At 44.1% G+C, this 26,742-nt stretch overlaps 1 protein-coding gene across 1 annotated transcript; it reads left to right on the top strand.

The window, feature by feature from the left end:
- Positions 1-14,943: 14,943 nt before the first annotated feature.
- LOC138795202 (nephrocan-like) lies at positions 14,944-21,778 on the top strand. The gene is made up of 3 exons (XM_069974198.1): positions 14,944-15,036; positions 18,093-18,988; positions 20,559-21,778. The coding sequence occupies exons 1-3, from the start codon at positions 14,944-14,946 to the stop codon at positions 21,010-21,012; spliced, it is 1,443 nt and encodes a 480-aa protein (XP_069830299.1). The 3' UTR covers positions 21,013-21,778.
- The last annotated feature ends 4,964 nt before the right edge of the window (positions 21,779-26,742 follow it).

The following is a 26,742-nucleotide window of genomic DNA, read 5'->3' as shown; positions in this document are numbered from 1 at the left end:
ACTGACCCATTTAGACACCAATGGTACACAGGCTCTGCACTCTATAAAAGGGATTACAGTGCAGTTACTAAAGACTCACAGGTGACGTCTTCTCACTCACTCTTTGTTTTCCTCTCCATCTGGCGCAGCCATCATAAAGACTTCTCCAACCACAACTCATTTGCAGAGGGGCAGCTGGGGGTGACTGGGGGAGCAACTGGGGTGACATGGGAGCAGCTGGGGTGACAGCGGGAGGGGGAGAAGCTATGGATGCAGGGAAAGGGGGAGCAGCTGGGGGGCAGGGACAAGGGGAGAAGCTAGGGGAACAGGGGAAACAGCTGGGGTGACGGGGGAGGGGGAGCAGCTAGGGGGCAGGGACAGGGGGAGCAGCTAGGGTGACAAGGGGAGCAGATGGGGTGAAAGCGAGAGGGGGAGAAGCTATGGGTGCAGGGAAAGGGGGAGCAGCTAGGGGGCAGGGACAAGGGGAGCGGCTAGGAGGGCAGGGGAAGCAGCTGGGGTGACTGGGGGAGGGGGAGCAGCTAGGGGGCAGGGACAGGGGGAGCAGCTGGGGTTAGAAGGGGAGAAGATGGGGTGACAGCGGGAGGGGCAGAAGCTAGGGGGGCAGTAAGAGCAGCTGGGGTGACGGGGAGGGCGAGTAGCTGGAGTCACAGGGACAGGGTGCGCAGCTGGGGTGACAGGGAAAGGGCGCCCAGCTGGGGTGACAGGGGGAGGGCGAGAAGCTGGAGTGACAGGGACAGGGTGCGCAGCTGGGGTGACAGGGACAGGGGGGAAGCTGGGGTGACAGGGACAGGGGAGAAGCTGGGGTGACAGGAACAGGGCGCCCAGCTGGGGTGACAGGGCGAGAAGCTGGGGTGACAGGGACAGAGCGCGCAGCTGGGGTGACAGGGCGAGAAGCTGGGGTGACAGGGACAGGGCGCGCAGCTACGGTGAGAGGGGGAGAAGCTGGGGGGGGAGCAGCCAGAGGGCAGGGAGGGGAGAGGGAGCGGCCGGGGGGCAGGGGGAGCAGCTAAGTTGGTAGTGGGGGCAGGGGGGAAGATGGGGGCAGCTGGGGTGCCGGGGGGAAGATGGGGGCAGCTGGGGTGACAGGCAGGGGGGCAGCTAAGGTGGCAGGGGAAGAAGATGGGGGCAGCTGGGGTGACAGGCAGGGGTGGCAGCTAAGGTGGCAGGGGGAGAAGATGGGGGCAGCTGGGGTGACAGGCGGGGGGGCAGCTAAGGTGGCAGGGGGAGTATAGGGAGCAGGAGGGGGCAGTCTGCGGGCAGGGGGAGGGGGCAGGCTGAGCAACAGGGGGGCAGGAGGAGCAGTGGGGGGGGGGGGCAGGGGGAGCAGCCCGGGTCGCTTTTCTGATGCTGTTACAAGGCGGGGGTGAGCTGCTTCCGGCACAGACAGCCTCTGTCAGACAACCTGGAAGCTCACAGCTGCAGGCCCGCGGTCCCGGCACAAATGACGTCATCGAGCAGGAGAGAGGTTCAGGGCTGCAGCTGTGAGATTCCGGCTTGTCTGACAGAGGCTGTCTGTGCCGGGAGCTCACCTCGGCGGACCCATCGCACCCCCGCACAAGCACCACCACCCCTCTCCCCCCCCCCTTCCGGGGGGCGCACGATAGCGGCGGGCAATGCGGTGCAGGAGGCCCTGCTGATTTAGTGAGTGCGGGGGGCCGGGCGCTGTTGGAGGCCGCCGGGCGCCCCCTAGCTGTTGGCGCCCTGTGCGGTGGCACGGCCCTAAAAACGGCCCTGGCTGGTACATAGGGATAGAGGGCACTGCCCACAATGGCTTACAATCTACAAGGTAAGGGTATGTGCACACTGAGGAATTGAAGCAGAAAGTTTTCAGGCAGAATTCATGCAGAATTTAAGCCCCCCATTGACTTCTATAGGATTCCTCTAGTAGATCTACAGCAGAAAATTCTGTTTGGAAATTCTGCAGTGTGAACAACAGAGCAGAAAACCCATTGAACACAATGGGACTTTGCTCTGTACATATTTTACAGAAGGAATTTCAAGCTTAATCTCAAGCTGAATCCCTCGCCTTTTCCTCAGTGTGCGCATAGCCTAAGGGGAGGGAGACAGGAGGTAGGGGTGCAGCCAGTCAGAGTGTGATACAGAGTTATTGTAGGTTGTAGCCTAGTTTAAAAAGATGGGTTTTCAGGATACTTTTGAAGGTTTTGATGGTGGATGAGAGTCGGATGTGTCACGTTAGAGTTCCAGAGTATGTGGGAGGCTCAGGCAAAGTCTTGGAGGTGGTTGTATAAGGTACAAAGAAGGGTGGAGCACAAACAGAGGTCGTTGGAGGATGGAAGGCTGTTTAAGGGACAGTAGTAGAGTAGCAGGATATCAGATTAGAGAAATACGGAGGGGACAGGTTGTGGGTAGAGATGAGCGGACGTTTTTTCGGATTTCTGGTTCGTGAGAACCAGAACGATCTACGTCGGATTCCTGCTGTCTGCTTGCTCCGTGCAGCGGGTGGCTACCTTCTAAGGAATGCCTGGAAAACTGGGATACAGCCAATGCCAATGGCTGTATCCCAGTTTTCCAGGCGTTCCTTAGGAGGTGGATCCGGCCCCCAGATAGCCCATGATTGGCCGGTAACCACCAGCCGGCCAAACACGGGCGATCTTTACTACTACTCCCATCATCTCCTTTTCTGCTTTCCGGAATCGGTGAGCTGAGAAGAAAATGATGGTAGTAGCGTGCAGTGAGCCCCGTGCGTACCTGGCGTGTGCTGGGCGCCGGGTGCCTCCTCCCCCGTGCTGCCGCCTCCTCCCGTTCTGCCTCCAATGCAGGGAGATAACCTAGCAGTTCCCTGCTGCTAGCTGACCTCTCTGTGTTGTCTCCCCCAGGCCCCCATTGCCACCCTCCCACCCTCCTGCCACCCTCCTTCCATGCTGCCACCCTCCCTCCCTGCTGCCATCCTCCCAGACACCCACCCTCCCTGCTGCCACCCTTCCACCCGCCCTCCCTGCTGCCACCCTTGTACCCACCCTCCCTGCTGACACAATCCCACCCACTCTGCTGACATCCACCCTGCCTGCTGACATCCTCCCTCCCTGCTGCCCCCTCCCTCTTTGCTGCCACTCTCCCACCCACCCTCCCTTCCTGCTGCCACCCACCCTGCTGCCACTCTCCCTCCCTCCCTGCTGCCACCCTCCCGGCTACCCTCCCTCCTGCTGCCACCCACCCTCTCCTTGCTGCCACCCACTCTCTCCTGATTGCCACCCACCCTTCGTCCCTGCTGCCACCCACCCTCTCCTGATTGCCACGCAGCCTCCGTCTCTGCTGCCACCCACCCTCCCTGCTGCCAACTACCCTCTCCTGATTGCCACCCACCCTCTCCTGACTGCCACCCACCCTCTCCTGCTTGCCACCCACCCTCTCCTGACTGCCACCCACTGTCCCTGCTGCCCCCCACCCTCTCCGGATTGCCACCCTCTCCTGAGAGCCACCCACCCTCCCTGCTACCACCGCCTGTCCTGCCACCCTCTCTTCTCTTACCCTCTACCCTCCGTCCTGCCGCCTCTCTCCTGCCACCCAACCTCTCTGCTGTCCCCCACCCTCTCTCCTGCCACCCCCTCCCTGCTGCCACCCTCCGTCCTGCCACCCTCTCTTCTCTTACCCTCTCCCCTCCGTCCTGTCACCTCTCTCCTGCCACCCGACCTCTCTGCTGTCACCCATCCTCTCTCCTGCCACCCCCTCCCTGCTGCCACCCTCTGTCCTGCCACCCTCTCCTCTTGCCACCCTCTCCGCTGCCACCCTTTCTTCTCTTACCCTCTCCCCTCTGTCCTGCCACCCTCTGCCTCTCTCCTCTCCTCTTACCCTCTCATGCCACCCTTTCCTTTTTCCTGTAAGTTAAAAACTTACACAAATAAAATGTAAAAACAGTACATAAAACACACACACTAACACTTTCACGTGTAAAAGCATAACACTTACACACCCCTCTAAAGGTGCCTTCACACACACACGATCGGCTGCCACCCTCTCCCCTCTCTGCTGCCACCCTCTCTTCTCTTACCCTCTTCCCTCCGTCCTGTCACCTCTCTCCTGCCACCCAACCTCTCTCCTGCCACCCCCTCCCTGCTGCCACCCTCTGTCCTGCCACCCTCTCCGCTGCCACCCTCTCTTCTCTTACCCTCTCCCCTCCGTCCTGCCACTCTCTCCTCTCCTCTTACCCTCTCATGCCACCCTTTCCTTTTTTTCTACCACCCTCACCACTGGATCGGTGGTGAATAGAGTCCCCTGCCTCTGCCCTCTTCTGTTTTCTTTTCCTTTTTTTTTTTTAGTGTAAATTTTCTTTTCCTTTTCCCCCGGTGTACCCCAAACGGAAAAAAAAAAAAAAAAGTTAATAACTTACACAAATTAAATGTAAAAACAGAACATAAAACACACACACTAACACTTTCACGTGTAAAAGCATAACACTTACACACTCCTCTAAGGGTGCCTTCACACACACACGATACGCAGCGGAGTGCTGCGTGTATGTAAGTTAACCCCCCCCGGCGGCCGGAACATACATCACTTTCTCCCCGCTCCGGCTTGCTTCGGGGGTTCTCAGCAGGACTTCCGGCTCAGCCAATTAGTGGCAGACACCGGGATCCCCGAAGCAAGCCAGAGCGGGAAGGAGGTGATGTATGCTCCAACCGCCGCAGGGGTTAACTTACATACACGCAGCGGGATTTCAATCCCGCTGCGTGTATGTATTCTCATAGGGGTGCACTGACACTGGATCCCAGCTTCCAAAATCCAAATTGCGCTCCTTACCTTTGGAGGCTTTCCGTGCGCCGGCTTTGCACTTTGTGTCCACATGTGGGGTATTCCTGTAATAGGGAGAAATTACTCTACATTATTAGTTGTTTTTAGTTGTTATTAGTATTTTTTCTGTTAACCCCTTGTGAACATGAAAAATTCTAAATTACACCAAAGTTTTAGTGTAAAAAATAAACTTTTTCATTTTCACGTCACATTGTTCCACATTTGTGTCTGTCACCAGTGCGGTCCATATGCTCACTATACTTCTTGTTACATTCTTTGAGGGGTGTAGTTTCCATAATGGGGTCACTTGTGGGGAGTTTACAATGTTTTGGCAGCACGGGGGCTCTGCAAACCCGACATGGCCTTCGTCCTCCATTCTGACCAAATCCAGCTCCCAAAATCCAAATTGTGCTCCTTCCCTTTGGAGGCTTTCCGTGCGCCAGCTTTGCACTTTGTGTCCCAATGTGGGGTATTTTTGTACTCGGGAAATTTCTCTACAAGTTTTATGTTTTTTTTTCCTTTTGACCCCTTGTCAACCTAAAATATTTAAGGCTAGACCAAGTTTTAGTGTAAAAAAATAAAATTTTTCAATTTCACGGCACATTGTGTTTGTCACCAGTGGGGTCCATGTGCTCACTATACCCCTTGTTACATTCCTCGAGGGGTGTAGTTTCCTAAATGGTGTCCCTTTAGGGGTGTTTGTTAGGTTTTGGCACCCCAGAGCCTCTGCCAACCAGAAGTGGTACTTTGAAAATTGGGCAATTGTAAGGAGGCTTCAAAATTCACTAGGCGCTCCTTTGTATCTGAGGCTTGCGTCATATAGCGCAATATGGCCACATATCATATATTTCTATAAACTGCAGACATGGGGCGATAAAAATTTGGGTGCATTTCTCTGGAAATAGGTTTTCTATTAAGTGTGACCCTATTAAGACAGAAGGGATTCTTCACTGACGGTCTCTAGGAACAGGTGTATTAAAGTACACAGCCTAGCATTTCTCCCGGCCCTATCTAACTATTTTGGGGGTCTAAAGACCCTGACCGAATCTGTGACAATCAGGGCAGCTGCTTCTTCAGAGGATCACATCATTTATTTATCTAGTATGGGAACTAATACATTAAACACACCTGTATTTGCATAGTTGATCAGTATCACATAGCAACCTTCCCTTGCTCAAATACATGGAGTGATGTGTAACTGGAGGGGGGTCTAATAAGGGTGATAACTCAAAGTTAAGCTGCTCATAGAGAATAGATTAATGGCAGCCAAATACGCTAATTTAAGTCACCATCTAAAGTCTTTTGGCTCCCACCGACAGAAGAAGTTGGGGAATAGAAGGCTTTGTGCAGATGGGAGAAGACCCACCGCCAGAGGTTCCTGATAATGTGCATATAGGGGGTGGGGGGGGGGGGGCAACTTTCTAATATCTATAGCCAGTATTACAGTGTGCCAATAATTGCCACCAGTAATTATGAATTGTACAATTCTCGGATTGTTTATTATTTAATTTCTTGAAACAGTTTGTGATCCAGAGCCACACTTTGTATAGCCCCATGTATCTTTTGCATTTGCCTCAGCCTTTGAAGGAAATAACAGATAGATAGGTACATATGGTAGTAATTCCTGGATTCCCCTTTACACAAAGCAAAAGCAGCAGAATTCCACAGCGGAACTCTCCACCTTGGAATTCCGCCTGCCACAGTCTCACACAGTTTGTCTATGGGAAGACCTCCCATACACACACTGTGTGAGACTTAAGCAGGCGGAATTTCGCCCCTTTTACTCCATGTGAACTTGCCCTAACACTGTCAAAGTACTATACACATCCCCCCATAGCAGTAATAACCATAAGTCCCACATGTAGAAACTAATCTCAAAATGTGCTATTTAAGTAGTGTTGGATTGCATAAACATTTTTAGTCCAATAGCCATGTTCCCGGACCACATTACTTAGAGGGGCAAAAATAATATTTTATTGTAACTCTACAAACTTAGAGGATCTCTAGTGCCCAATTATATCGTCATTCCTATAAAACTGTCAAGCTATTTTAAGTAGGCCTAGGAAATTAATGTGGACTGCTTAGTATTTATAGGGGACCTGTTATCACTGTCATGCCCACGGCACCACAACGCATCTGGTTGGTCACCAGCATTTAGGGATCTAGTGATCTCTTAATCAAGACTAGCAGGGCAGGCAGAAGCCACTGGAGACCACCCTGATGACTTGTGGTTCAGGCTCCATTAAAATGATGACAGGATTATGTATAAGAGTCCTATTGGTCCTTTCAACTCTTTTTGCCCATCTGGGCCTGCCACCCTTTCTCTCTTTACTATTCTGTAAAGTGTACAAGATGGGCCTTTCAACTTGTAATGGACCAATAGGTCAAAGCATATTAAACTAAGCAATATGTGTCAATATATTATGATTATGCCTCTGTTGCCTGGACCTTTTAGCCTAGTTACCATAATTAAAGGAGAAGTCTGGCAAAATTTTTTATTAAAGTATTGTATTGCCCCAAAAGTTATACAAATCACCAATATACACTTATTACGGGAAATAATTATAAAGTGCTTTTTTTCCCTGCACTTACTACTGCATCAAGGCTTCACTTCCTGGATAAAATGGTGATGTCACTTCCTGGATAAAATGGTGATGTCACGACCCGACTCCCAGAGCTGTGCGAGCTGTGGCTTCTGGAGAGGATGATGGCAGAGGGATGCTCAATGTCCCTGTGTCCCTCAGTGTCCCCCTGCCATCATCCTCTCCAGCAGCCACAGCCCGTACAGCTCTGGGAGTCAGGTCGTGACATCACCATTTTATCCAGGAAGTGAAGCCTTGATGCAGTAGTAAGTGCAGGGAAAAAAGCACTTTATAAGCATTTCCCATAATAAGTGTATATTAGTAATTTGTATAACTTTTGGCCGGGGGGGCAATACAATATTTTAATAAAAATTTTCACTGGACTTCTCCTTTAAGGGTTATCCATTACACAAAAAGTGTGTGTGGGGAAAAGGGGGGGGTCCTGTTTGTGTAGCATGTTTCTACCTCGGAAATAAAGTAACTCAATAATAGTGATCCCCTGTGCAAAGGCTAGAATATCCCAGATATTGTGCTGCATGATTGGAGCCCATTATATCAGTGCAGGCAGAGGACATTGGGGTCTGTGGGGAGCTTCACTTGCTTTGTTTTATATTTATGTGTGATTATTTTATCACTGACTTGAAAACAGCCTTATGTAAACCTGAATTCAATGTTGAACCTTAAAGGGGTTATCCAGTCTCTTGTCTCCATATTGGGTGGGGTTTCAAACTCAGTTCCATTGAAGTAAATGGAGCTTAATTGCAAACCGCACCTGAACAGGAGACAAGAGAGGGGAAAAAGTGGCCATGTTTTTTTTAGCGCTGGATAACCCCTTTAAAGAATAAAATGGGTACTCTGGTGAAAATGTTATTCTTTATAATCAACTGGTGTTGGAAAGTGATATAGATTTAAAATCTAATTCTATTTAAAAATCTAAAGTCTTCCAGTACTTATCAGCTGTTTTATGTCCTGTAAGAAGTGGCATATTCTTTCCAGTCTAAGGCTAGGTTCACACTATGTAACTGTGCGGCTGTATTTTTTATGCGGCTGTAAATGTGCGGATGAAACTACGGCTGTGGGAAAAAATAGACATGCGGCTCAAAACATACGGTCATTTACTTGGAAATCTGGTTCAACTAAAAATAACAAATAAAATCTTAAGAAAGTGATGCAAACACCTCTGGATGCATCTGGGAAAGCAGGGAACACAGTTTACATGAATTGCTATTACCGGGGTTTGCGATCCTCTGCACTATAGCCGATGTCTCTCATGGTTAATCTATTAAAATAATAAAACACATTTTCGTTGTAATAAAGTGCCTTTCGTTGTTCAATAATTAAATTTAAACTAATCCATCATTTTGCAATTAAATATACTGTTAAAATAAATAGATATATAAATAAATGTATATTTATATATATATTTATTTTTTGACAGTATATTTAATTGCACAATGATGGATTCGTTAGAATTAAATTATTGAACAACGAAACTGAATTTATTTAATCGAAAATGTGTTTTATTAATTAAATATTAATTAGTACAGGAAGCTCCATAAGCCGTTAATTCATATTGCCGGCAAAAGAGCATTCTGTACTAATCATCACTTTACTTTAATGAAAACATCAAATGTTTCTTCTAATTATGTTATCACAATAGCATTATTAGAAGAAACATTTAGAATTATATGTGCGCTCAGCTGATTGGCTGATCGGCTGAGCGCACATATAATTAGCGGGTCCGCAGCACGGTGACTTCATTGTGCTGCGGACCAGCGAAGAGACAACATCAGGGTGAGTATAGAGCTCTCCCCACCCCCTCCCCAGCACTGCACCCCTCCCAGCAAGAAAGGGGGGTCACTTAACCCCTTCCTTGCTGGAATGGGTGCAGTCTGACATCAGTCTGGCCCCCAAGGGGTTAAGGGGGATGCAGTACATCCTCCCTTAACCCCTTGGGGGCCAGATTGTAAGCAGCGATCTGTAAAGATGCTGCATACTGTAAGGAGCACAACACCGTTCACAATGATGGGTGTTGTGCTCCTGTTTGTGTGTTTTTTGTGTGTTTCTCCCTTTTTGTTTTTCAGATATCGGTATCCTGGGGATTACGTCGGATTCCGTGGACTACTTCGATGACCAGCGTTTTTTTTTTATAAAATGGTCATGGAGGGGTGTGGGGGTGTTTTTATTTGAATAAAAAAATGTTTTAACTTGTGTCTTGTCTTTATTTCTTTACTTTATAGACTTAGTAGTGGAAGCCGTCTAATAGACGGAATCCATTACTAAGTTGGGGCCTAGTGTTAGCCGGTATAAAATGGCTAACACTAACCCCTCATTATTACCCCAGTACCCAATGCCACCAGGGGTACTGGGAAGAGCCGGGTGCCAGTGGTCCCGGAGCGTCAAAATTGGCGCTCCTGGACCGGGCGGCAGCAGGCTGGTAAGATTTAAGCTGGGGAGGGCCTAAACCAATGGCTCTTCCCACCCTGGTGTTACCAGGCTGCTGTCGTTTGGTTTTTAACCCGGCTGATTATAAAAATAGGGGGGACCCTATGCGTTTTTTTTTTATTATTTATTTATTTTAAAAAAAAACGCATAGGGTCCCCCCTATTTTTATAACCAGCCGGGTTAAAAACCAAATGACAGCAGCCTGGTAACACCAGGGTGGGAAGAGCCATTGGTTTAGGCCCTCCCCAGCCTAAATCTTACCAGCCTGCTGCCGCCCGGTCCAGGAGCGCCAATTTTGACGCTCCGGGACCACTGGCACCCGGCTCTTCCCAGTACTCCTGGTGGCATTGAGTACTGGGGTAATAATAGGGGGTTAGTGTTAGCCATTTTATACCGGCTAACACTAGGCCCCAACTTAGTAATGGATTCCGTCTATTAGACGGCTTCCACTACTAAGTCTATAAAGTAAAGGAATAAAGAGAAGACACAAGTTAAAACATTTTTTTATTCAAATAAAAACACTCCCACACCCCTCATTGACCATTTTATTAAAAAAAAAAAACAACGCTGGTCATCGACGTAGTCCACGGAATCCGACGTAATCCCCAGGATACCGATATCTGAAAAACAAAAAGGGAGAAACACACAAAAAACACACAAACAGGAGCACAACACCCATCATTGTGAGCGGTGTTGTGCTCCTTACAGTATGCAGCATCTTTACAGATCGCTGCTTACAGTCTGGCCCCCAAGGGGTTAAGGGAGGATGTATTGCAACCCCCTTAACCCCTTGGGGGCCAGACTGATGTCAGACTGCACCCATCCCAGCAAGGAAGGGGTTAAGTGACCCCCCTTCCTTGCTGGGAGGGGTGCAGTGCTGGGGAGGGGGTGGGGAGAGCTCTATACTCACCCCGATGTGTCCTCTTCGCTGGTCCGCAGCACAATGAAGTCACTGTGCTGCGGACCCGCTAATTATATGTGCGCTCAGCCGATCAGCCAATCAGCTGAGCGCACATATAATTCTAAATGTTTCTTCTAATAATGCTATTGTGATAACATAATTAGAAAAAACATTTGATGTTTTCATTAAAGTAAAGTGATGATTAGTACAGAATGCTCTTTTGCCGGCAATATGAATTAACGGCTTATGGAGCTTCCTGTACTAATTAATATTTAATTAATAAAACACATTTTCGTTGAAATAAATTCAGTTTCGTTATTCAATAATTTAATTCTAACGAATCCATCATTGTGCACTTAAATATACTGTCAAAAAATAAATATATAAATATACATTTATTTATATATATATTTATTTTAACAGTATATTTAATTGCAAAATGATGGATTCGTTAGAATTAAATTATTGAACAACGAAAGGGACTTTATTACAAAGAAAATGTGTTTTATTAATTTAATATATTAACTATTAGAGGCATCGGCATTCGGCATCATTGCCGGCTATTTTTGAAGTACTCTGTATGGACCACCTGTCAATCCACGGCCGCGTTTCCAGCCGCAAACAATGGTCTTGTTCATTTTTTACGAGTCCGTTTACGATAGGACCCTAGATTTATACATAGTGTGCACTGTGCAGCCGTATATCGTATACTTTCCAGCGTACACATGAACCACCAAAAATACCGCCGCACAATTACAGCCGCAAATACAGCCGCACACTTACATAGTCTGAACCTGGCCCTAGGAAGTCCTGGTAACCATGGATACAGCCTACTGCCGATGGCTGTAGCCATATTTTCAAGGCAGCTTTGGGGCAGCAACCCGGGCTGATTTCTATTACATATTTAATGTATTGTCATGTATTGTTTCTATGAATTAATAAAAGTAATTATTCCATTTAGTTATGTCACAGTCAGGGGCGTAGCTAGGGGTTCAGTCTAGGGGGGGGTGAGTGAGTCTCTGTGGGCCCCCAACCAATTATGTTAGCCATAGGGAACCTCAGTAGATGACACTGCTTTCCGAATAGTAAAGGGTATTTTCTACTACATTATTCATAGTGAACAGGGACAGAGAACGGTGAAAAAGACTTTCTACATTTCACATATATAACCATGCTGGGGTTATCCAGCATTGCAAAAACATAGCTGCCTTTTTCCAGCAACAGCGCCACTCTCCTCCAAAGCTTGGATGTGGTAGTGCAGCTCAGTTTCACTAAAAGAGAATGGAGCTAAGTTGTAATACCACACACAACATAGAGGAAGCTATGGCGCTGTTTTTGTTTTCTAATTAACAATTAGCCAATTAGCCAGAGTAAATGTATACGAATGCTGGGTAATAACAATAAATAGTCCCATGCAGTTCAAGGCAACTATACTAAATAACCTGTATACAAAAAGCCAGACTACTGTGACATAACTAAATGGAATAATTACTTTATTAATTCATAGAAACAATAGATGACAATACATTAAATATGTAATAGAAACCAGTCCGGATAATCATGGTGTACAGGGTATATGTGAGGAGACAATTTATGCCTCCATGTAGTATTTAGACCAAATTATAGCCCTCGTATTGTTCACAGGGTCCCTCTGTGCTCTCATATAGTAAAAAGGCCACCATCTATACCAGTCATGTCAAACTGCAGTGCCATTATTTTTGGCTCGCCGGGCAATTCAGAGTTTGAATTACATCTGGCCCGCCATAGCTACTATGTAAGAGACTATGGGGGAGGGCTGGCTACTATATAAGAGACTATGGTCTCTTGGTCCTCTATGTTGTGTGTGGTATTACAACTTAGTTCCATTCTCTTTTAGTGGAACTGAGCTGCACTACCACATCCAAGCTTTGGAGGAGAGTGGCGCTGTTTCTGGAAAAAGGCAGCTATGTTTTTGCAATGCTGGATAACCCCTTTAATTTTTACATGGTTATATATGTGAAATGTAGAAAGACTTTTCCACTGTTCTCAGTCCCTGTTCACTATAAATAATGTAGTAGAAAATACCCTTTATTATTCGGAAAGCATTGTCATCTGCTGAGGTTCCCTATGGGTAACATAATCAGTTGGGGACCCACTGAGACTCACTTGCCCCCCCTAGACTGAACCCCTAGCTACGCCCCTGGTTTTACATTATGTTATTCAGAATAATAAATCATTATTTTTTGGGTGTGGAACCAAATGTCTACATTTCTATGTTTTGTTATGGGAAAATTTGCTTTGGTATAAGAGTGGTTTTGGATTACGAACTAATTATGCTCGTAATCCAAGGCACCACTGTATTTGTGGGTGGCTCGAGAGTTGATAAATTAGATCCTTCTCCTCTATAAACAAGAAGATTGTCTGCAGTAAAAGCCCCCCTGGTCATCTAGTCTGCCCTTTTAGTATTTCCCTTCTTATTATCTTAGGATAGATATTGGTTTATCCCAGGCAGGTTTATATTCAGTAAGGGCCCTATTACACACACAGATTTATGTGACAAATCATCGAAGCCAAAGCCAGGAACAGACTATAAACAGAAAACAGGTCATAAAGGAAAGACTGAGATTTCTCCTCTTTTCAAATCCATTCCTGGCTTTGGCTTCAAAAATCTGTCAGATAAATTGGTCAGATATCTGTGTGTAAATGAGGCCTTACTGTAGATTTCAATACCACATCTGCTGGAGGTTTGTTCCACACATCTACTACTCTTTCAAATAATATTTTCTTGAGTTGTTTCTGCTCTTTCCCCCAACTAACCTCAGAGGCTAACCTTGTGGCTTCTTGTCCTTATCCCCCTTTTTTTTTAAACTAAAAACACTTCCCTCTTGAACCTTATGGTAAACTGCACATCCGCAGCAGATCCGCCGCTGATTTGATCTAAATAACTGAACACAGCATCAAATCTGCACCATTAAATCTACTGCAGATCCGGTTTGTGAAGGCACCCTTAATATGTTTAAAGGTTTTGATCATGTCCTCCCTTTCCCTTCTTTCCTCCAGACTATACAGGTTTAGATCCTTAGTAGAGATGAGCGAATCGGGTTCGGGTTCGAGTCGATCCGAACCCGAACTTTGGGCATTTGATTAGCTGGGGCTGCTGAACTTGGATAAAGCTCTAAGGTTGTCTGGAAAACATGGATACAGCCAATGACTATATCCATGTTTTCCACATAGCCTTAGGGCTTTATCCAACTTCAGCAGCCACCGCTAATCAAATGCCGAAAGTTCAGGTTCGGATCGACTCGAGCATGCTCCAGGTTCGCTCGTCTTTAGTCCTTAGGTCTTTCATGAGATTTTATGCTTTAGACCAGGGGTCTCAAACTCGCAGCCCTCCAGCTTTTGCAAAACTACAATTCCCATCATGCCTGGACAGCCAAAGCTTCGCTTTGGCTGTCCAGGCATGATGGGAATTGTAGTTTTGCAGCAGCCGGAGGGCCGCGAGTTTGAGACCCCTGCTTTAGACTGTCTATCTAAAAAGTATTACTCGCCCCTGAAAAAAACCCTTAGGGTAGCTTTACTTGTTCAGGATCCACAGTGGATTTCACGCTGCGTGTTTCACACTGGAAGCTGCTGCAATCTTCTATACTGTCATTTTCTATAGGTTTTCATACTCGCAGCAGAATGAAAAATCCGCTGCAAGTATGTAAACCAATAGAAAATGACAGTATAGAGGATGCATCAGATATTGTTGTACATGTGAAGCTACCCTTACATATTTATATAAACCCGCAATATAATGCATTGCCAGAAATGACTATTATACAAAGATGAACTGGACGACTGCAGCTTTAGCAATGTCTAACAATATATGTCACTATAAATAGCATGGATGTGACTATAAAAATACATCCACAGTCACACCTTACCTTCAGGAATAACTTGCACTTGTCACCTCCATGATATATCTGTACAGTCTTTACATTGACTGAGTGTTAAAGTTATCTTGTATATATCAGAAAGCACACACAATGCAGATAGCCGCATTCCAGCACAGTCTTCTGAACATACTGGTGTTTACCCATATCACCAGCCCTGGCCAGGACACTATTGTTTCCTATCACCTGTAAATACACATCATCCCAATATATACCGTATACCTAGATGGCTGGGCCTATCAGTGGTGCTGAAGTCATAATGCTTATCCCCACAGTTCTGTGTCTGTTCCTCTGCCTTGGCTGCTGTCAGGCCTCCTGTCCGCCACGCTGCAGCTGTGACTCCCCCAGGACCATGCAATGTTACAGAGTGTTGGCTGTCCCTGGGAATATTCCTGCCACCATTGGAAAACTATACATCAGTCACAGCAAGATCAGGCACTTACAGGTAGGAAGATACTAATCATACAATTATAATGCCATGGATCGAATACAGCATTTATGTATTAAAGGGGAACTCCGGTGACATTTTCTTACTAGCAAATCAACAAGTGTCAGAAAGTTTTATAGATTTGTAATTTACTTACATTTAAAAATCTCCAGTCTTCCAGTGCTTATCAGCTGCTGTATGTCCTGTAGGAAGTGACATATTCTATCCAGTCTGACAGTGCTCTCTGCTGCCACCTCTGTCTGTGAAAGGAACTCTGTAGAGCAGTAACAAATCCCTTTAAACAGTTCCTGACATGGACAGAGGTACATATATACATAAGTATGACTGGTGGTCTAGTTAATCCAGAGGTAGTGTCAGTAGAAGGCCAGAGGGGTATGAGGTCAAGGTAGTATTAGGGTAGGGTCAGTGGGGTACCTGTGTTGGAGAGTGGTGGCATGTGTCCTGGGTGATAACTGGTGGTGGCGGATGGTAAGGATGGATGTAATAAAAGTAGAGATCGTAAGGGTTAACTAGGGTCGGGTGTACGGGACTGCTGGTAAGTAGGCAGTATATTACCTAAGTTGCAGCAAACGGCTGGAGACTAGGTGCAGCATGTGTAGGCACACAATAGAGTCTGCTGGAAAAGTAAAAGAAGTAGGTAGTAGGGAGAAGTAGAAGTAGTAAAAGAAGCTTCCTTGTGACAGCGCTGTTCTATCCGTAGGTCATATTAAAGAGGATGTACCTGATGGTACATCCACTTTAAGTACTAAGAAGGGAGCCGTATGGTGTGGTTACCGCATCGTGCAGTGTCTGGGCGGCCAGGTCCGGCGATACGGGTCGCAGCTGGGCACCTGGGCGTTGTATCCATGTTTTCCAGGTAGCTTCATGGTTGCATCCAACTTCTTCAGCCACCGGTAATCAAATGCCGAACAGTCAGACTCGAGCATGCTGGATTTGCGTTCATCTCTAGTGGTAAGCTATATATATAATCTTGGGAGAACCTCTTTAAAATAACTTAATATTGAAGTAATAGCATATATGTATATTATTTCATCAAACTATCTTCCTGAAATCCCAACAGTAGAACACAGGTTGCCTATATTATGCCCATAAACAGCATTATATAAGGTGATGGTATATCACTGCCATCGTGCTGTTTTTTTTAACTGCTAAAAATGCAGCATTTAACAAAAAATAAAATGGCAGACAACAGTTATATATTAATGTTTATTTTGTTCAAGTCTGGAATGAAATATAAAAGGCATTTGTACAACCATATCACAATGAGACTATTGTTATCCCAATGTGATGAGCTTTCTGTATGTTTTTGTTTTTTTGTTAAAAATGACTAAAATGTATATAATGAAGAAAAAATATATATAAAAGTCACTAAATATACTGCATTTTGGTTGGTGCAGGTTTTTTTTTTTTTTGTATTTTTTTCCCAATAGTCCTCACTTCGAGAACATATCAGGGAAGGTGTTTGTTTTCTAACACAGACGCATTTGGCTAATATGTTCCCAAAGTGGGAAAATAGCCTAGGACTGTAAATAATGTAAAAAAAAAATAAAAAAAATAAAAAAAAATAATAAAAAAAAAAAATATATATATATATATATATATATATATATATATATATATATATATATATAGTGTAAGGCTGGGTTCATACTACGTTTTTGAAAGCCGTTTTTTCATCCGTTTTTACAAAAAAAGGATGAAAAAAACTGATGGAAAAACGGATGCATTTGTGTGCATCCGTTTTGATTCATTTTACCATTGACTTCCATTATAAAAAAAAATAATGAAAACGTATACCTTTTTTTTATCTTGGAAGTCAATCAAAAAACGGATCAGAACAGATGCACACAAATGCATCCGTTTTTCTATCTGCTTTTTCAAAAAATTGACTGCAAAAACATAGTGTGAACCCACGTATGTTTTCCTATGACACTGCATTCACATGGAAGAATTTAGTAGTAGTAGTAAAATAGTATTCCCATCCCAACTAAGTTGTAGGACTTGTAGGTCAAGTTAAATATTTTTGCAAATACATTCATTTAACAAAGGGACCTGAACCAACATAGATCAGAATAAAATGTATACTTTTCTGGCAAACCTTGGGATGGGGGATCAGTTTTCTCTATACTGATATTAAAGGCTTTGATTGACCATTGGGTGACCATGGCATAAGCCAACTGCCTGGGAGAAATCTTGACTACATTGTACTCAGCTCTAGTAAAGGCCTTATTCACATGTTTCATGAATCCGGTATATATGGACAGTGTGCAATGGAACGGAGTTTGGAATTCCCAGCATTATGTATCATTATGATGCCAGGAGCTTCGAAACTGTTTAAATCTTCTCGGTACTATGTGCAGCTGTATCAGTACAATACCGCAAAGACTTAAACTGATTCGGCACTCTCAATATCATAATGATACATGATGCCAGGAGGTCCGTAATTGAAAGTGATTAGACTTACATTTTGTGTTAGAATCTTTTTGTAACAGAGTAAGGAGAACACACGCTGCCGATCGGTACTGAACAATCAAAACATTTGTCAGGTCTCTACGACATTTCAAAAGTTTTCCCAAACAACATTGACAATTTGGGCCACATGTATCATCCGGCGAACTGATGATTTTCGGAGGAAAGTGCCGATTTGCGTATTTTTTTATGCGCAAATGGCCGATTTGCGAATAAAATATTCGCAAATCGGCACTTCCCGCCGAGTACGCCAGGGGGGGCGAAAAGGGGGCGTGTAGTGGGCGGAACGGAGGGCGCGGACTCAGAGTCCGTGCGATTTACCATCCGTTCCGCCCAAATGTACGCCGAAAACCTACTCCAGTCCTCAGCTGGCGTAGGTTTTCGGCGGTGCGCACTGGCGTGCACGGGATTTATGTAGAGGCAGTCCGCCTCTACATAAATCTCCGTAGCGCCGGAGCTGCGGGGGCATTTTTAAGTCCGGCGTAAAAAACGCCGGACTTAATAAATGCCCCCCTTTGAGTCTGCTCATGTATTATGTCCTCTGCTTTATTACCCGCTTCTGATGACATCTCTTTTTTTGCCAGTTTTCAGACTTCAGTGAGATGCCAGGCTTGCAGGAATTGGTGCTATTTTCTAGTGGAATAGAAACCATTGAAAACAATACATTCAAAGCGCTGAATAACCTGAAAATGTTGGAAGTAAGGAACAATAAACTGACCAGTGTCCCCAGATCCCTTCCCTTGCGGCTGGAAGTCCTTAAATTGGGTGGTAATTCAATTTGTTCACTTAATAACCAAGACTTTGAAGGTTTAACCAAACTCCGAGTCCTTGAGGTCCAGAACAACCTCATCAATACATTATCGTTTGAGGTCTTTTCTTCCCTTCCTAACTTACAGACCCTTATTCTGAACAGTAATGGTATGCACACTATATCTGGCCTCACTAGACTTCCCAATCTCAAATACTTGAGTATGGAAAACAACAAATTATTCTATGAACATTTCTTCATGCATTTCCCAAACTTACAATCTCTCAGGTTAGCTGGAAACCAGTTTGTCAGAGTTCCACCACAACTGCCTAAATCCCTGTTCTCCTTGAGGTTAGAAAGAAATCACATAAGAAGTCTGCGTGCCAGAGACCTGAGGCAGCTGGAAAATCTTTCAGATCTAAATCTTTCTGGAAATCAGTTGTCTTCAGCAGACGGGCTACATGTCGCTACTAATCTGACATCTTTAGATCTGTCCAAGAACCATCTCTCAGCTTTCCCTCAGAAATTACCATTGAAGTTGCAGAGACTCGACTACAGCCATAACCAAATTTCAAGAATAACAGAGCACAACCTAAAAGGGCTGGGCGGCCTCAAACACCTTTTCTTGGATAATAACGGCATGATAGTATTTGAGAACAAAGCACTTCAGTGGTGTGCCCACTTATCCAACTTAGCTATGGAGCAAAATCTACTAACTTCCATCCCTTTGGGGTAAGTGCTCATAAAATCAGTGGTTAATGGAAATGGTTAATATTTAATTGCAGTCATTTACTCTGGTGAAATTTGTCTTCTTTCAGATCAACTGGTGTCAGAAAGTTATATAGATTTGTAATCTAATGATCTAAAAATGGAAAGCTGATGAGGTCACACAGTTCCAGAATGTATGACCTCACACAATTCCAGAATGTGTGAGCTCACACAATTGTAATGTTCTATTGTGATATCAGAGTGACACATTATGTGATTATGTGACCTCACACAAATCCAGAACACATAACCTCACACAATTCCGGAATGCGTGACCTCACACAATTGCAATGCCCTATTGTGACATCACATTTACCCATCATGACATTACAATTACAAATTTTGATACATTTTACGTTTGTGACTTCACAAAATTCTAGAGTGTGACCTCACACAATTACGAAAAAAAAAAAGCAAAAAGCTAACACAGAGGGTAATGCAACTACCACCGCTGTCACTGACAAAAATCCAATTCACCAAGCAGATGTAAGATAAAAGATGCTTTTTTATTAGTTGCATGGTGGTTTTATTAGCTGGTAGTTGCATTATCCTCCGTGTTGGTTTTTGCATTTTTTTATAATTTTGTTTCTACACGGGCTCCTTTTGTGGGAGTATCCCGTTTCAGAGGTGACCACCAGCTTTTGCAGTCCTGTGAATCCTTCCTTGCAGTGGAAGTGAGTATAATATCACTCCTACATCTGCCACGTTTTCCTCTGGTATCACACGAGGCACCTGTGCCTTCTTTTGTCCTATTTTTTAGCTCACACAATTACGGAACGCGTGATCTCACACAATGACGTAACACATGAGCTCACACATGGAATGCATGATCTCAAAAAATTCCCGAATGTGTGACCTCACACAATACTGTAATGAGTGACCTCACAAAATTCCGGTATGCTTATACTCACACTATTGCAATACTCTATTGTGACTCCTAGTGACCAATTATGGGACCTCACACAAATCCGGAAAACATGAACACCCTTACCTAACCCTAACCATGTGTAACACAAGACCTAACACATCCGGAACACATTATAACATTACAATTTCAAGGTGTGACATTACAATACACAATTGTGACAGCACATTTTAGATTTGTCAGCTCACACAAGGCCGGAATGTGACCTCACGATTCCGGAATGCGTGACCACACAATTCCTGAACACATGACCTCACACAATTCCAGAAAGCATGACCTCACACAAACTCAGAACGAGTGACCATACACATTTCCGGAACGAGTGGCCACACACAATTGCAATGCCCTATTGTGACATCACAATGACCCATTATGCGGGGAATTTTCTGGGCCCTAAATTTACCAAAATGGTGCACGGACCTATGCATATTTTTGCGCAATGAATTTATTGTGCAAATATTTATAGCTTTTCTATGTCAGAACCATGATAAATTCCCTCCATGTGACTATGTAACTATCATCCATATCTTATCTTGCTTCTTATATGTCATCCAATGTGTAAATCCTTCCATTCGCCAGCCTTTAAACAATCTTTTATTCCACCTTTAGGCTTCCAGATACTCTTACCAGGTTGGACCTGAAAGGAAACAAGATAGATCATGTTGGAGTCCATGACATAAAACATTTAAAGCAACTTCAAGTCCTGAACCTTCGAAACAACAAGCTCACTTCCATAGATGATGGCGTTCTGGATTCCCTGCCTCGCTTGAGACACCTCTACTTAGATGGGAACCCCTGGAACTGCACCTGCAGTCTTCTTAAGGTCAGAAGATTGATACTCGATAAAGGAACAGACATAAAGGAAGGGCAGTGTGCCGAGCCACCATATTGTCGCGGGGAGAGGTGGATGTCCTCTAATACCATGCTAAGACAGTGCGAAAACTCCAACATTTCTGAAAAAGGCAAAGAAAGTAAGAGTAAAATTAAGGTTTCTGAGGTGTCAAATAGGAAACCTCACATGGATGATGATGATGAAGACTATGATTATGATACAGAATACTGATGTCAATTTTTATTCTTATGACTTGTATTGGGTTAAAGGGAACCCAAAGGGATCGGGCTCCCAGAACGGCTTCACGCACCTCGCCTCCGGGTCTCCTGTGGTGCCATGCAATCCAGGCTATCGGAGAGCTGTGACTAGTTACAGCCCAGATGACTAGTTCACGGCTCTCCCTATGCCTCGGATACAGGATTAAAATGCATTTTACAGGGCATGAAGACCACAGAGCCAGGATCCCCCGACACCACAGTAGGCCCGGCTGCGAGGTGTGTGCAGCTGTTCTGGGAGCCCGATCAGCACAAATGTGCTAATTGGTTGCCTTTATGAAATGATTTAAAGAGGTTTTCTGGGCAAAGCAAACCAATGAACAGGATATGTCATGAGTAGTGTTTGGGTTCGGCAACATTATCCGAAACGAACATTCTGAATTTGATTCCCCGTGGCTGCAGAAGCTAAATGCCGGCAGATTCCACCTTCCGCCCAAAGAATTGGCATGTCAATTTTTTGGGTGGACGGCGGAATCTGCCTGAGCATAGACTGGAGCCTATGGGACGGGCGGAACCTCAAGTGGAAGCGTGCACAGAATCCACAGGAAGTTATCTGTGCGGATTCTGTAGTGTGCACATACCCTTAGTGTTTCTTCTATACTCTTCTATGCCAATATTTTGCATTTCTCTTTTTTTTCTTATTCCCTGGACCACATTGTCACCCCTTCCCCTTTCACTGTTAAATTACAAACGACATTTATGTTTTTAGAATATTGCTTTATGTAACTGACTATAGTGATTTCCTATGTCATATGTTTATTTATATGACTCGGGTCATCTACTGATGTTATTTATTATGCATGACAATACTGTTACATTCTGTTTCTTGATAATGCTTTTGCCTTGTATACTTATTTCATAGCCCCATTTCCCCACTTTTTGTACCCCATACATATACTCTATACTCTTAATAAAGCTTTGAATGTGATATGTATTTTGTATTACAGTTTTTATTTTATTAGATATGTGCATATCAGTAGCAAACAAAGCTTCAAACGGCACACACAAATAACAAACAGTTAAAGGGAATCTGTCAGCTCCCAGGCCCTACCTGAGGGGCTGACAGTGAGCTCTAGTTGGCAGGCCCCTTGTGAGCATGGTACCTTTTGGATTTCATCGATGATGTCTTTGGATCAATCATGTCATTGATGATGCCATTGTATTGAAGATGTCATGGATGTCCTCATCTATGATGTCATCATATGGATGTAATCAATTATGTCATTGGATCAATGATGTTGTTGATGATGTTATCGAATTGATAATGTCATCAGATCGATGATGTCATCGATAATGTAATCTAACCAATAATGTAATGAAGTAATCAAATTGATGATGTCAGCAAATTAATAATGTAATCCATTGTCATCGGATCAATAATGGCATCGATGATCTTATCAAATCGATGGTGTCATCAATTATGTTTTTGGATCAATGATTTTATTGATGATGTCATTGATAATCTCATTGATGATTCCATCGAATCATTAAAGTCATCGACGAAGTCATCGAATTGATGATGTCATCAAACTAATTATGTCATCGGATCGATGGTGTCATCAATGATCTTGTCACATCAATGATGCCATCAAAGATGTCATCGGATTGGCAACCCCCAAATCTGCGACAAATCATTGTCCGCAGTGCTCCGAAGGCCCCAACAGATAATGGCACCTCACCCTGCCTACAAAACGGGTGCAAGACCTGCACAAACATCATATTTCTGAGTGTACCAGTCCCACAGTCACAGGAGGTACACAGAATCAAGGGAACGTTTACGTGCAGATCTTTCAATGTGGTGTATCTGTTCATGTGTGTGCGATGTCCCACTACAGGCCTCTATGTGGGGGAAACAGGGCAGAGACTCAGTCAACGTATGAACTCACACCAATTTAATAGTAACAACGGCCGTACAGATCTCCCCATGGCTGCACATTTCTCCGGAGAGGGACACACAGTAGAATACCTGCGGGTCCCGGTCTTAATAGGACATTTTAAGACACAAAGAGAAAGAAGGGAATGGGAATATAAACTAATGCTCAAATTTAAAACTTTGTAACATGGTCTCAATATCCATGCCAGCTTCATGTCGGCCTATGTGTGACCTGTTCTGGCTATGAAGACCATTAATTGCTATCAGGCCATTAATCTGACAACAATCAGATAGCAGCCAAAGCTTACCATCCTCTTGTCACTCCTCACCAGCTTTAGTTTATTGACCGGTTGTAAATAGCAGACCCTGTGTATATTGCATTTTGTTATTGCAAAGTTTCTAAAATCCTTTGATGAGCTGTCTAGGGTGTATATAAGTCTTTGATTTTTTTTCAGTTTTGTATAACATCATGTCGAAGGGAGCTAGACTCTCGAAAGCTTAAAATCAAATATACTCAGTTAGCCTATAAAAGGTATCGCCTGATTTCTTCTCTATTCTATTTAGCAAATAAAAATAGAAAATTGAGATTTAAATTGAGAATTGTCTAAAATTTGAAAAAAATAAAATAAAATAAAAATACATAGACATTTCCCCCACTGTACTCTAAACTGTGCAGGTTGTTATGCATTACTACATTGTAAGACCACCTTCGGACGTTTTTACAGTGCAGAATCACTGATCAGAAAGCCTTCGGGAAACCATCAGTGGTTTCTGATTGTAAAAAGGAGGAGAAAAAAAAAGCTATGCACCTGTTGCAGCAGTGCTAACATCCGGCTTCTCCCTCTGTCATCTGGTTTTGCAAGCACACACTTAATGTTACTCGTGTGCTGCAATTTTGGGGAGGGGAGGTTGCAGCTTTTTGTGGCCGGAAGTATAATGCTGCCAGCCAAAAGGGTGAATGACAGGGCCAGGAGCCAATGACCCCAGCCCTGTCAAATACAGTACTTCATTTAAGTGTATGCTGATCCTGATTGAAGTGTGCATGGTTAAAGGGCCAACATCAGCGGCACTTGCCCGGGTACTGGTGCTGGCTTGGTCTGGCAAGCAGTGCATTCGGAATTCCGGGTGGTTTCTGGATGTGCATCCTGAGCTGTCTGGAATTCTCGATGCCCCTATAGGGTTCTATGGGGTATCAGTGGTGGAATTCTGGACAATTATAGAACATGTCCTATAATTTCCAGGCCTATTTTCTAGCACAAGAGAATGATGGTTGACCTCAGGGAGATCAACCAAAACCCTGCAGAGACACTATCACATATTTCTCAGGGAATCTAGGAACACTGTCCCCTGGGAAATCAAATATGCAAAAATACTGCGGAGACACCATCATGTGTTTCTCAGCATCAGTGAGCTTGCCAGACCTTCCTCATTTTATGATGGTGGCTTTTTGGAGATCCCCTTTGGCTTGGTTGTTCCTTCCCAGAAGAAGGTCTGGCTAGGTCACTGAGGCTGAGAAACACATGATAGTGTCTCCGCAGTATTTTTGCATATCTATTTTCTGGCACAGATACCCTTCAGGAAAAATCCTGAAGGGTATCCATACCCAAAAGAAACCTATGGGTGCAGAAGTCTAACTGGATTTTCTGATAACAACTGAGGACATATTTCCCTATGTGTGTAATGTCTATTCTGTGCCAAGACCAGAGTTTCTGAAGCCTTGCAGTTCCTGTCACAGCCACTGGTGGTAGCAGAGAGGCCATATCGCCCCAATGAAAATATAAAACATACAAAAAAAGAAATAATTTTATACTTTATACTATTATACTTTATAATTAAAACTTATAGAGCTTTATGAAAGAAATGACAAAAGGTCGGATCCACAATTACAGACAAATTTATGGCCCATTGATTTGTATTGGGCTATTTACATTGTCCATAGTTTTACAGATCCATAATCTGTGCTGCAAAAAAAAAATAGGACATGTCCTAGTATGGCCTGTAATTAAGGAATTAATTAGCCAATAGAAGTCTATGGGATCTGCATTTTTTGTGGTCCACAGAAAATACTGATTGCGGATACACTGCGGACAAATTGTTTGTGGATTGCGGATGAAGATTGCGGATATAACATCAGGTCCTGAAAAATTACAGAACGTGTGAATGAGGCCTTGGAGGTCACCGTGGTGTATACCTACAGTGTTTGACGGAGAATGCCAGATTCATTGCAGGCAACCTACAAAACCGACAATATTGCAGCAGAAACACTGTCGGTGACTGCAGATTTTTAACATATTAATTTTGGGCTATGTAGGCACACAGTATTTTTGCTCAGTATTTTGGTCAGTATTTTTCAAAGAAAACCCGGAGTGGATTGAAAACACAGAAATGCTATGTCCACACACTGCTGAAATTTAGTGAATGGTCGCCATTTAATGGCAAATAATGACCATTGTTTTAAAATAGCGATTATTTGTCATTAAATGGCGGCCATCCAATAGATTTTAACAGTGTGTGAACATAGCCTTTCTGTGTTTTCAATCCACTCCTGGTTTTGGTTGAAAAATACTGACCAAAATACTGTGTGGGAACATAGCCTTGGGGTATGTGCATCCAGGACTGTAATGGTGCATTTATCTGTTAGATCTTTGAAGCCAAAGCCAGGAACAGACTATAAACAGAGGACAGGTCATAAAGGAAAAACTGTAATTTACCCCCTTTTAAAATCCATTCCTGGCTTTGGCTTAAAAAAATCTGTCAGATAAATCTCTCTGTAAGGCTCTGTTCCCACACTATCTTTTTCAGTAAAATAATGGCCCTTATTTTCAGTCTTTAAAGTGGCACTGTTGTTTGTAAAAACTATTGACATATCATAGAGTCATGTCAAAAGTTGAGACCCACACCAATCCGGAGAATGAACCGGGAGAGGACCGCAAAAAAAACAACTCTTTTTTCTAACACATAGTGGGGAGAGGAGGCGAAAACAGGTTCACTTTAATGATCTGCATTCAAATCTATAGAAACAATAGTTGTTAGTTCACAGTCAAATTAACATTCAGGACATTTATTTGCGGCCACTATTTTAAGTTGTTCACACACAGATTTTTTTGGGCTGTCCTTTCACCGTCTTTTCAACAAAATTCAATGGACCTTTAAAAGTAGCCACACCCAAGACGGTGTTGAAAGCGGCCATCATTCAACCTAAACTTAACAAATTTAGGACGAAGGATGTAACTGTACGTCCTTTTTTGCCGGATGTAACTGTACGTCCTTTTTTTACCACTCAAGGATGTAGTTACATCCTGGGATGAAACGTGCACAGTAGCTGTGCCTGTGCCATCCTGCAGTGGGTCCCTGCTGTCAGTGATAGCCAGACACCTGCCGCGACAAACGCAGATCGCGGCAGTTAACCCTATAGGTGTTGCGATCAGGCCAAGCGCAGCACCTATAGTGTAGAATAGAGGGAGAAACTTCCCTCTATTCCCATTGGATCTTTGCAGAAGCAATGGCACAGCCCTGATGGTTGCTATGACACCAGGAGGCTTCCCTGAAGCCTCCTGTGTCATGACTACGGTGGCTGAGCCTGTTCAGCTTTGCCTGTTTTAAAGGAACATTAACAGATCTGCATTGCAATGTAATGTGCCTGTAATCAGGCAATCAAACAGTGATGTCCCCATGGTAGGACAGTAAAATGAAAACAATTAAAAAAATAAATAAAGTACACAATACATAAAATCCCCATAGCCCCCAAATAACAAATGTAAAATAAATAAATAAATAAATAAAAAAGTACACATATTCAGTATTGTTGCGTGA

This window comes from Dendropsophus ebraccatus, chromosome 6, assembly GCF_027789765.1.
Source record: "Dendropsophus ebraccatus isolate aDenEbr1 chromosome 6, aDenEbr1.pat, whole genome shotgun sequence".
Classification (NCBI taxonomy): domain Eukaryota; kingdom Metazoa; phylum Chordata; class Amphibia; order Anura; family Hylidae; genus Dendropsophus; species Dendropsophus ebraccatus.
This window is presented reverse-complemented; position numbering and strand designations above follow the sequence as displayed.